Below are 13,080 nucleotides of genomic sequence, written 5' to 3'. Positions count from 1 at the left end.
TTTGAGATTTAAACAAAAGTATACATAGCGCTACTGCCACTGTCAACACTTTAAAAAGTACCATGAAATATTCTGAAGGAATGTTTTAACCAAGGTCATTTACTTTCTATAGGTGGAGAGGGGAGTTCATGATATGTGTTATACACAGGGCATTTATGGAGTAGCTGCAATTCTTAAAGCAATTCAGAAATAATGATAATAATAACTCAAGATGGCTTCATTAATGTCTATAAAAATCAAAAGGCAAGAGAAAAATAACTAGGCCATTCCACTGAAACCTCATGTTAACATAAGAGTACCCTCGACATTCTCTAGTCAAAGATGACTGTCTTTAAAATTCTGAATAGGTCATGTGGGATTGTCATTTTAACCACAGATGTCCGCGTGTATCCTGGAGAGAAAAGGAGAATGCTTTTCGGAAATACACACATGGAACATAGGTGATACATGTAGAATCGAGACCAAGGTTTAAAGAGACCATGTGACACAACACTCGGTCCAATGAGTACATACAGAGCTGCAGTTTTTAAGACAGAAAAAGCAGGCTGAAAAAGTGAAACTCATTCAAATGGGGCAAAAAAGCAAGTATCTGAATTTTAGGGAAACCAAATCACCCCAAAATACCTCAGCAGCAATAGACCAAGGTATTTAAAATAAAACCCCTAGGCAAATTTCTCACTATTTTTATAAAATTCAGTTCTATTCTATGTTCTCCCAGGTTATAAAAGCATAATACATGGGCCTGGGGGGCTCAGTAGGTTAAGTGTCTGCCTGTGGCTCAGGTCATGATCTTGGGATCCTGGAATGGAGCCCCTCATCCTTGCTCAGGTTCCATCTCTGTGGGAAGCCTGCTTCTCCCTCTGCGCCCCCACCCCCTGCTTATACTCTCTGTCTCAAATAAATAAATAAAATCTTTTAAAAAAACGCATAATGAGAAGTTTTCTCTGTACACTCTCAAGAGTCCAAATTTTATATGCATAGCTATTATGGTGTCTATAGGAATAGACAAAGAGGAAATAAGGACAGTAAGTGTTATCAAGATCAAAGAAAAGTGAATTTCACAGTTCCATTAAACATTAACCTGGCTCAATGGGTAAGCCAAGTTCTTTTCATTTTATAAAGAAATACGAGTCATTACTAGATGTATCATTATCCTGCAGTACATACAGAGGACAGGTGGATGTTAAGGGAAGTGTGGAAAATGGCTTAGGAACTGAACTTGGGGATCCCTGAGTCGCTCAGTGGTTTAGCGTCTGCCTTCGGCCCAGGACATGATCCTGGAGTCCCGGGATGGAGTCTCACCTCAGACTCCCTGCATGCAGTCTGCTTCTCCCTCTGCCTGTGTCTCTGCCTCTCTCTCTGTGTCTCTCATGAATAAATAAATAAAATTAAAAAAAAAAAAAGAACTGAACTTGATAATGGGCATAAATGAAGATTTCTATTTATTTTTTTTTAATTTTTATTTATTTATGATAGTTACAGAGAGAAAGAGAGGCAGAGACACAGGCAGAGGGAGAAGCAGGCTCCATGCACCGGGAGCCCGACGTGGGATTCGATCCCGGGTCTCCAGGATCGTGCCCTGGGCCAAAGGCAGGCGCCAAACCGCTGCGCCACTCAGGGATCCCGAAGATTTCTATTTAAATACAGTAACCTTCCACACCAATTTCAAAATTAGAACTAATTTGAGAGATAAACTGGTTAAATTTCACAGGGCTTAGGAGTAAAATCAGATAACCCCTTTTCAGCTGCTTTGTCATGATTTAAGGTGATAGTGTTTATAAGAAAAAAAAAGGTGATTTTCCAGTTCAATCTAAAATTCATCACTTTTTACCTCTTCTCTTTACCTGGATCATTTCTTGATCATTTATCCCATAGCCAATAGTCACATGTTCTCTGTCTTGCCCTTTCTCTGTCTTTCTTGCTCTTTCTCTCTTTCACACACACATACACTTGCACATATGTACTCACAGATACAAATAAACATGCTTCTTCAGGAAACAAATGACTCTGGTTTTCTGAATTCACTTCACTAGCAAATACAGGCCCATTGTCATGGATATGTTACTGATTTGGGCAAGTCAATCTGGGGCCTTTAGCTTGGAGTGGCTCTCACTGGCTTCCAAGAAAACAAGACCAGGACGTGGCCTTCTCCATGGACTGCAAAGGCACCCTGCATTCTTTGTTGTTGAACCTAAATAATGCTCTGGAGTTTGCTATTTAGAGTGAGGTGGAAGGAATGACATCATCTCATGTTCTTGTCAGTACTTCCCCTTTAATTTTAGAGACCAACGTCTTCAAGGCCAAGGCATCCAGTCTGCCACATTAGCAGCTGCAAAATCTTCAGTAGACTGAGTTCTGTGGGGTGATTTTGACTTCAGTTCTAGTTATCTAATTCTGAGCCTGGTTCTCACTCCTCACTGGGAGCTAATTTATATCCATTAAATGACTTTCTTTGTTTCTTAAGTTGAAAACAAAACAACAAACAAACAGCCAAAGTAGTAGAGAAGTAGAGGAGCTTAACATTTAAGCTGTTAGGTTTAGGCTTACAGACATGGGTTCAAATCCTTCCTCTTGACTTGGCTGAACCTTTCTTCCTATTGTATGATAGGTATAATAATACCTCAAAGGAATTGGTACCAGGCATTTAAGAGGAGATCAATACAGGAATTGGTGCCAGGCATTTAAGAGGAGATCAATACAGGAATTGGTGCCAGGCATTTAAGAGGTGATCAATACAGGAAAGTGTCTGTTACTTGTTTAAACACTTGAGGTGGGCTGTGGCCTTGGTAATTATATCCTTCCATTCTTGAGATGCAATTACTTGGGAGCTGATATTGTATCCTCCCCAGCCGGTGACCCCAATTTAGGAGCGAGAATTCATGGCCACACAGGTGAGAAGGTGATTGAGATGATCATTGAAGTCTAAAATCAAGAGTTAAGTTTTTGTGTTTTCAAAGCCAGTGTGCAAAAGCCTGCTCTCAGAATTCATGCAGCCAATATACAACCCGGATGACTGCTTACCTTTTCTTGCTTTTCATAGCTTTTTTTCAATCTCAGGCCACACTTCTTTTATTTTTTATTTTATTATTTTTTTATATTTTACTTATTTATTCATGAGAGACACAGAGAGAGGCAGACACAGGCAGAGGGAGAAGCAGACTCCTCACAGGGATCCCGATGTGGGACTCAATCCCTGAACGGGGATCATGCCCTAAGCCAAAGGCAGACGCTCAATCTCTGAGCTACCCAGGCATCCCACCACACTTCTTTTAGTGTCTTTTCTACCCCAGCCTTGTCCTGTGTTTATAGACATCTTATAAACCGTACCCCACAGTGAAAATTCCTCTCAGATGGAATTTTCAAGAGATGGCACTTGTAAGAGTGAAGCCATACTTGCTCTCTAGTCTGTCCAAAGTCAGTTGCCTTTGACACATCTCATTTGAGGTGTACCAGAAACTGAGGAATGTGGCTAATGATAGCTCCTATTTGGGTGGATTTAAGATACTGCTCTTTGAAGCTCACTTTGTAATGTTCATATTCTACATGTGCACTCTGGGGTGACCAAGGGTTCTTATATAGAGATGCTACCCCAGGACAATTCACACATTTGGTGCATTTGGACACTGTGCCCAAAATTGATACCTATGTTTGTGAGATTTAGTAAATAAAATACAGGACAACCAACTAAATTTGCATTTCAGACAACAAATATTTTTTTCACTATAAGTATGTCCTATGCAATATTTAGCAACCTTCCAACCTAGATGTGGAACTGACTGTGCATTGAGTTTATAGTCTTTCAGGAGTTTTATAGATCAACCAGATTGGCCCACAGTATTTGAGTAGGACTAGAAGATAATCACTCCAACAGCTTTCCACACAGCAGCCTGGCTGACATTCAGCCAACTGATGCTAACCCTAACAAGTGGCACTGGTTGCTTAAACATTGAAATACACACGGGTTGGAAAAGAGATGGTGCCCTGGGGCTCCAAGAGTCTACCCTACAGCAGCCTTACCTCCTGCCATTCCCCAATGGAACCTCTGTATCTTCTCACTATTCATTACCTAAAAATGAATATGGTGAAAAAAAAAAAAAAATAAAAAAAAAAAATAAAATAAAAATAAAAATGAATATGGTGCATGCCAATATGGATGGATCTAGAGGGTGTTGTGCTAAATGAGATAAGATAAAGACAAATGCCTTCTGTTCTCACATACATGTGGAACCTCCCCCCCCCCCCAAAAAAAAAAAAAACACCTCACAGAAACAGAGGACAGATTGGAGGTCACCAGAGGCAGGAAATGGGGAATAAGGGAAAAGGGTGAAGGTGGAGGAAATGGGTGAGGTGGTCAAAAGGTACAGGCTTTCAGTTATAAGACTGATAAATTCTGGTGATAACATACAGCATGGTGACTAGAGTTAACCATATTGTGTTGCATATTTATTTATTTTTTTTTAATTTTTATTTATTGATGATAGTCACACAGAGAGAGAGAGAGAGAGAGAGGCAGAGACACAGGCAGAGGGAGAAGCAGGCTCCATGCACCGGGAGCCCGACGTGGGATTCGATCCCGGGTCTCCAGGATCGCGCCCTGGGCCAAAGGTAGGCGCCAAACCGCTGCGCCACCCAGAGATCCCTATGTTGCATATTTAAAAGCTGCAAGGGGAGTAGATCTTAAAGTTTTCCTCACAAGAAAAAATATGCGTAATTTTGTGAGGGGATAGATGTTAACTAAATTTGTTACAGTAATCATTTCATAATATATTCACACATCAAATCATTAGGCTGTCCACTTGAAACTTATACAATATTATAGGTCAAGATACCTCGAGGAGGGAAGGATAGCGCTGGAAGTACAGAAAGTTGCATGAGCCTTCAAATAGAGCCAGAAGATAAATTTTGGTCTTGCGATCAGAGTTGTGACATGGGGACAGAGATTTCACATTGAGAATATTAAGATCTATTGGTTTTCATTAAATAATTCCCACTCCCCATATATTAACATTGCTCGGGTGAGCAATGTTATATCCCATGATATAATCAGAAAATTTAACATTATAGTATTTTGTTTCATCAGTTCCTGTTCCTCTCCATTGTGTCAAAACACACTTGATAAAGAAACTGACAGTAAACAAGTGCCCACAGTCCCCTAGCTGGTCAGTGGTTGAGCTGAGAGTGAAAGTGAAGGAGATCTCCACCTCTTGGTCTAGAGCAGATGTTGGCAAACTGCAAATCTGGCCCATGGCCTGTTTCTGAATGACTCATAAACTAAGAGTGATCTTTACATTTTACATGGTGCGGGTGTGTGTGTGTGGGGGGGCGGAATCAAAAGATATATATTTCTTGATATGTGAAAACTAGATAAAATTCTAATTTCAGCATCTGTAAACTTTTACTGGAGCAGAAGCTCACTCATTCATGTATGTATTCTCTATGGCTGTTTTTATCATCAGAGTAGTTACAACAGAGACTAATGGGCCCTAACATCTAAAATATTTCCTTTCTGGTTCTATATATATTAAAAAAAAAACCCACAAAATTTATGTATAGCTAAATAATTTTTTTTAAGATTTTATTTATTTATTCATGAGAGACACACAGAGAGCAGAGACATAGGCAGGGAAGAAGCAGGCTCCATGCAGGGAGCCCAATGTGGGACTTGATCCCGGGACTCCAGGATCATGCCCTGGGCTGAAGACAGGTGTTAAACTCCTGAGCCACTCAGGGATCCCCCCAAAATAAGATAATTTAATAGCAGTCCTAGCCCTAATGCCAGTGGCCATTCTAATTTCTGGGTGTCAAACTCCCATCAACTCTTAAATGTTTTAGCTATCACCCCTGCATACTAATGAGAAGCAGGGTAACTATAGAAAAAGGGTGAGGAAGGTACCTTCCTGATATTGATGCAGCAAATCAGGTCCAGAACTGAAAATGAAAACAGAGCAGTCTTGTCTAACATTTAAAACTGATCAAAATATCATACAGCAATACATGCCTCCCTGATTTTTTTTTTAATTTTTTATTTATTTATGATAGTCACAGAGAGAGAGAGAGAGAGAGAGAGAGGCAGAGACACAGGCAGAGGGAGAAGCAGGCTCCATGCACTGGGAGCCCGATGTGGGATTCGATCCCGGGTCTCCAGGATCGCGCCCTAGGCCGAAGGCAGGCGCCAAACCGCTGCGCCACCTAGGGATCCCTGCCTCCCTGATTTTACTATTCAAAGACCCCCCCGCCCCCAAGAGGAAAGACCTCCTTGCAAGCTGGAGTGGTGATCAAAACTTTTACTAAATGAGTAGAAGCCTTTCAAATGGACATCATGCTTATAATATCAATATTTAAAACAGAGGAGTTAAATTGTACTGTCTGAAGAGGGCAGAGGACTTGGAGGTGAGGAACCTTAGGGCCCAAGGTGTAAAAACCACAGATGTAGGAAATAATCTAAGGAAACTATCCCAGGGATGCCTGGATGGCTCAGTAGTTGAATGTCTGCCTTTCACTAAGGTCATGATCCTGGGGTCCTGGGATCAAGTCCCAAATCGGGCTCTCTGCAGGGAGCCTGGTTCTCCTTCGGCCTGTGTCTCTGCCTCTCTGTGTCTCTCATGAATCAATAAATAAAATCTTAAAAAAAAATAAAGAAACTATGCCAATTTTTAAAAAGTATAACTTGGTATGGAAAACTAAGAAATATAAATATTTATATATTTTATAATATATTTGTGATTATTTTATAAATATAATTTACACACACCATATAAAACATAATACACAAATATTATAAATATATAAATATATAAACCATTAAAGTCTGGTTCAGGAAATAGACCTTTTTAATGCAGTGATACGTATCAAAAGCCTAAATATATTCATAGTTAATAATCCCAAGTTTATCTTAAGGAAATAGTCCAAAATATTGGGGGAGGAAGAGGAGTATAGGAAAAATTATATGTTTGGTAGTTTCCAAATTGTGGACTATGCCAAAATTGAAAACAATGTCACATCAAATAATGAGGAATGATTTAAAATATTTTTGAGATGCAATGTCATAGAATATTACACATTCATTTAAAACACACCTAGAAAGAATATGTAACAATATGGGCAAGCAATGTAAGAATAACTGGTAAAGGAAAAAAAAAAGGAGGAAACATATAAAACCTATGTTTATATGTTAAAACAAGTCCTCATTTAAAATAAGTCAGACATAGTGGAAAATACCTTTTTCCAAAAAATTTTCCAAAAAATTCCAGTAATTTTCCAAAAAATTATTGGAATATATTCCAAAAAATTATTGGAATATATTATATTTCCAAAATATTTTGGAAAATATTTTCCAAAATATATATATAATAATAAATTATTATTCTTTCTTTCTTGACAAAGAAAATGTATCAAATTTTCACAGTTGTCCTTGGCTGCTGAAAGTTATTTCTTTTCTTTCAATTTTATTACATATTTCAAATTTCTAAAAGGACTGCGTATGATTTTTATAACTGAAAAAAGAAAAAATAAGAAATAATTTCATTCACAGGGGAGAAGGAAAACCAGAAATACATAGTTTAGTCAATGTGTTAAAAAAAAAAAAGCACATAAACGTAATTTTTTTAAAATACAGAAGTAAAAGAAAGTAGTCTTTCAAAATCCATTTCAGGGGCACCTGGCTGGCTCAGTCAGAGGAGCATCTGACTCTTGGTCTCAGGGTCATGAATTCCAGCCCCACACTGGGTGAAGAGATTATATAAATAAATATAAGCTTTAAAAAAAACAAAAACAAAAAAAACCCAAAATCCACTTCAACACTTTCAGACCCCAAGCCTCCCATTGCAGCAAACACAGCTTAAAGTAATCTGACCAATAGATGTCACTGTTACACTTCTTTCATTGACCACATCTTGAGATGCGTGACCTAACTTTGGAAGTAGAAGGCCAAAATCAAAAATATTACAAATTTCCATTTCACTTCACAAAGGGTTGTAGATTTTCATCTTTCAGCTTCATTCCAAACCTCCTTTTACAATAACTGGGATTTTGCATGCTTTTCTAAAATAACAATGCTAATATGGTTATGAAAAGGGCCAAAGTTCCTCTGCCCTTGGGTTGTTTGAGAAAATATCCAGTCACATGAACGAACATTACAGATCTAACCCACATTTATCAAACACATACTTCTGGGCCTGAAAGTAATGAGTTGGAAGGTATCAAAAGGAATCAAGGACATAAGATTGCCAATGGGCTTTAAAGTTAATGGAGAAAGAAAGAAAGAAAGAAAGAAAGAAAGAAAGAAAGAAAGAAAGAAAGAAAGAAAGAAAGAAAGAAAGAAAGAAAGAAAGAAAGAAAGAAAGAAAGAAAGAAAGAAAGAAAGAAAAGAAGGAAGGAAGAAAGAAAGAGAGAGAGAGAGAGAGAGAGAGAGAGAGGGAGGGAGGGAGGGAGGGAGGGAGGGAGGGAGGGAGGAAGGAAGGAAGGAAGGAAGGAAGGAAGGAAGGAAGAAAGAAAGAAAGAAAGAAAGAAAGAAAGAAAGAAAGAAATAAAGAAAGAAAGAAGAAAGAAAGAAAGAACGAAAGAAAGAAAAGAAAGAAAAGAAAGAAAGAAAGAAAGAAGAAAGAAGAAAGAAAGAAGAAGAAGGAAGGAAGGAAGGACAGAGAAAGAAAGAAGAAAGAAGAAAGAATAAGAAAGAAAAAGAAAGAAAGAAAAAAGGTAAGGAAGTTAGGAAGGAAGGAAGGAAGAAGGAAGGAAGAAAGAAAGAAAGAAAGAAAGAAAGAAGAAAGAAAGAAAGAAAGAAAAGAAAAGAAAGAAAGAAAGAAGAAAGAAAAGAAAGAAAGAAAGAAGAAAGAAGAAAGAAAGAAAGAAAGAAAGAAAGAAAGAAGAAAGAAAGAAAGAAAGAGAGAAAATCCTTCTTGGATACCTAATGCTCATCCTCATCTCTGAAAAGAAACTGAGAGATGTGGTGGTGACAATGACAATCTATCAGGCCATCTACAATGCAGAAGCAGCTAAAACCCAGCCTACTGTTTTGTCTAGTGTAGCTGATGGTTCTATGTCAATACAGGGATGAATGAGAAGGGAGAGGGCGGAGTCATCTTGTATTTGCAGATGTCCCACCCACCTGTTCACCTGTTATTTGAGCCCCTGGAGAGAAAGACAGGTTTAGGAATGTGTGAGAAAGATAGGCTATTTAGATTGTTCTGGAGATGGGATGTCTGGGTGGCTCAGCTTTTTCAGTGTCTGCCTTTGGCTCAGGGTGTGATCCTGGAGTCCCAGGATCAAGTCCCACATTGGGCTCCTTGCATAGGAGCCTGCTTTTCTCTCTGCCTTTCATGAATAAATAAAGTCTTAAAAAAAAAAAAAAAAGATTGCTCTGGAGGATGTTCTCAAACGTATGTTCTCAACTTTTTAGAAAAATGATATTAAGAGGTGAGAAGCAGCAAACATGTCCTCTCACAATGAGGTTTAGGCAGTAAAACGGATGTGGGGAAAGCACTCTGAAAACATTTAGGTAAATTGTAGACACAGTCACATTCTAGCACACAAATTTCAGGCCACGGAGGTGCATCTGTATTCTGCAACCGACTGATTTTTAGACAATGACCCACACACAAAATGCAGCTTCAGCAGTTTTACGAACACAGTTTACATTAAGTACATCTCTGTTGACTGCAAAGAATCATAGCTCAAGCATAAAGATTTCTACTTACATGGAGATCCAAGTACAATTCACTTTTGTTTGGCTTCTCTCTCTCCTCGTGGAGCAGAAATGGACAGGCTGGCCCTGCTCTATAGCCCAGGAACCATGCACTTCCATCCCTGCTGGGAAGGTCTCTGGTTGCTGTCTGCTCATTGAAACAATCCCGGGACAAACCCTCAGAGGAGATGCCTAGACAAAAACAGGGAAGACCATCAGTGATGTGGTGGCTAGAAGAACACTAACCCAGCCATATCTGGGGACTCCTACGTGGGCCATTTCATACTGCCTCCTACATTCCTTCCTAGGTTGCACTTTTAGAGGATGCTTTCTCCCAAAAGTGCTTGTCTTGATTACTCTTTCTGGATCACGCTAACAAAGAATTTAAAATATTTGCCCTCATACCCAATTTAAAAAGAGAAGTCTATTAGCCATACTCTATGTTCACTACCCTTGCTTACCAATGCAGGCTATACAGACCATTCTCTTTCAGAACAGAAGTCAGGAGGCCTGAGTTGCTGGATTCACTACTAAAAGGTGTTACCTGAGTCATTCACTAGTCACTAGCTTGTGTGTTCTTCTGGAGCAGGAGCTGCATCATGGTCATCTTCATTTCTGGGGATTATCATGCATGCATGAACTACTGGGGACTCACTTTTCTCATCTCTGGAAGGGGGTATTGATGCTAGTTTTTAGCTATACTATGTTGGGATGATAATAGTCGAGGATGTGCCAGGCATTGTTCTCAGCCTTGCTCCTCAGTTTCTAAGATGACTCTATAGGCAGGCATTATCAGTGCTCCCACTTCAAATGGGGGAACTGAAGCACAATGAAATTAAGCAATTTGCTTCAGAACAAGAAATGGGAAAGCCAGGAATTGAACCCAGGCAGTTAAACACCAGAGCCCCTGCTCTTAATAACTAGATTATGTAGTCTCTGCCCAGCATTCTTGACATGGCAATACACCTTGTACAACAAAAGGACTTCATGGTCAAATAAATGTGAGAGGCTGCATGCCATATCCCGCAGAGCCACAGTTCATGTTCGTGTATTAAAGACTTTGAAACGCCCGTTAGTAAAGAAGCATAACTCTAATAGTGTTTTCCTAACTTATTTGACCACAGAATCCATTAAAAGGATACCCATTAAACATGCTGGAAGCCACTAGTGTTCCACTGCAATGTAGTTTGGAAATTACTAGATTAGATCACCTCTAAAGTCCCATACAGCTCTCAAGTCCGGAAGTCTCTTTTAATTCCTGGTAAACAATCTTGGCAAAATATTAAGTGACCAGCCAGAAGGGTTTAGGCTCAGTATCCTCTGCAGTAGAGATCACTGTTGAATATATGCTAGAGCATTTATCACACCGAAGCCTTGTAATAGTGTTTCTTTGAGAGTGGCCCAAAGCCAGCCAACGACTTTGGCCATACTGAAAACCTGACATACCAGGTGATTTGAGCTGATGAGAAGTTAGCTAGCAAAAGGAAAGTGGGCTAACATGCTTCTCCTTCAGATTAGAGTAGGATTTTCGAAGAGAGAAAATTTGAAAACAGCCAAGGCTTTGCTTTTTGTTTGCTTGTTTGGTTGGTTGGTTTCCAATCACACTTCAGGGTGAAAAGTGATACAGGTCACGGCATCGCCACAGTTGCCCCCTGACAGGCTGTTTGTTGACAGAACACTTTTCTGTAGCCACTGAGAAAATGAGGATCCAAGACCTCAGGCATCTCCTCTGCAGACCTGGGATATCTGGAAAGTCATAACCGGGCTCTTCCCTCATTTCAGCCAGATGTCCTACAGTGAGGGCCTTTTTATTCACCTGGCCTCACCCCTGCCTTATACTCTTTACTACCTACTCTCTCCAGACAGACTGCCTCGTGGGCTTTTGCTCAGGGCCTCACTGCAGAGTGTGACCGCTCCTGCTCAGAAGACACAGAAAAGGGCTCCTGCCTAAAGAGACCATGGAGAGGAGAGGAACGCCCTGCTAAGCATGTGCCCTCTATCCTCACAGTGACCCTGAGAGGAAAGTCATCCCGGCTGTACTTTAACAGATGGAGAGATGAAAGCTCTGCCTCTGGTTAACTTCCAATTATTGGTCTCATCTCCCTCCTTGAATACTACTGTTTATATCTGGCAAGAAAGAGGAAATCAACCTTTTTAGATGTGTGTGGGACCCTCACTATGCTCCCTCATCTTCAGAAATGTGTTAATTACTAATCCCATCCCCTCTTTCCAAATCCCTCTACTTTTCATCTTGATTTTGGGAGAGCTGCTGACTTTGGGTAAAGTTTCCCCAGATTAATACAACACAAAACGTAATATGTCGATCACAAACAACATGATGTACAACATCTAAGGCAAGACATCTATACCATCAGAGGCACATTGTCTGGTGACTGGACGTTCGTCATTTAGGTATAAAAGAGTGAGAAATGCCCATAATAACCAGGGTCTGGTGTCCCTGGATGAGATGCAGGTGCATGCACAAACACACTCACACACCCTGCAGAGGCTATCTGACACTTCACTGATAAGGTGTACAGTGCAATCCAATTCACTCTTTATGCAGAGGAAAGACAACATCAAGTTTAGGCACAGACAAAGAAAAGCAACTTCATTTTGGAGATAGTTTTCAATTGAAAGGCTAATTTTTAACATCTAATATTTAACCAGACAATATCCCTATGAAGGAAGGAAATGCACAAGGTACAACGGTGACATGTAAACATTTCGGTAAAGATCATTAGGACAGGAATGGGCCAAGGTGCAAATGACAAATTCACCAGTAGAAAGGACACAACAGATTTACAAAATAAGTCTTTGAATGGAGAGTTTTAATATAATCAATGCAAGTTTTTTGAACAGTTGAAAATAAAGCAAATGTCCATGTTGATTAACATAGGTAGTGGCCACACTATTCTCTTCAAATGAATAAATTTTAATAAAGAGAAAAAAAATTACCTGAAATTAGGTAAGTATGTTTTGTCAAATGGGCAAATGTCATCTAATTTTATGACACCAATAGATTTTGAAGGGTTATATTTTCATTGAACATTTTGCAAAAAGCTTAGCACAGTCTCCTCAACTCAATCATGTCTTTCCCTTCCATGTGCATATTTTAAGTCCATTTTCCACTCCATATTTATTGGTTATTTTGTTTCTCAAAGACATTTCAATAGCTTGATGAAACACACATGCACATGGGGTTAATGCTACAACTGACCACTGTTTAATACAACATATAGCACAGACACAGTACAGGCAGGGCAGCTTACCTGGAGACCACTTTGAAAGTGTGTGCTTTTTCCCAACCATTCAAGTGATGAGCTGCACTTCCTGGTGCTAACCTATAACATCAGACTGGGGTTTTGCTGTCAATTATCAATACAACAGAACAGAAAAGA

The 13,080-nt window shown here is 39.5% G+C and overlaps 1 protein-coding gene across 29 annotated transcripts in view; it reads right to left on the bottom strand.

The window, feature by feature from the left end:
• Window positions 1–13,080, bottom strand: part of FMN1 (formin 1) — a 433,877-nt gene that overhangs the window by 314,675 nt on the left and 106,122 nt on the right. For 24 of the 29 annotated variants that reach the window (XM_049104448.1, XM_049104447.1, XM_025473306.3 and 21 more), the window contains one exon: window positions 9,693–9,871. The exons of 3 other annotated variants lie outside the window; for them this stretch is intronic. In XM_049104448.1, the coding sequence (XP_048960405.1) occupies window positions 9,693–9,871 (179 nt within the window). Of the gene's footprint in view, window positions 1–9,692; window positions 9,872–12,951; window positions 13,048–13,080 lie in introns of those variants that run through there. 2 more of the 29 variants (XM_025473330.3, XM_049104451.1) reach the window with 2 other exon arrangements.

This window comes from Canis lupus, chromosome 30 (assembly GCF_003254725.2).
Source record: "Canis lupus dingo isolate Sandy chromosome 30, ASM325472v2, whole genome shotgun sequence".
NCBI lineage: Eukaryota > Metazoa > Chordata > Mammalia > Carnivora > Canidae > Canis > Canis lupus.
The sequence above is the reverse complement of the archived record's forward strand: the minus strand, read 5'-3'. Positions and strand labels throughout refer to the sequence as shown.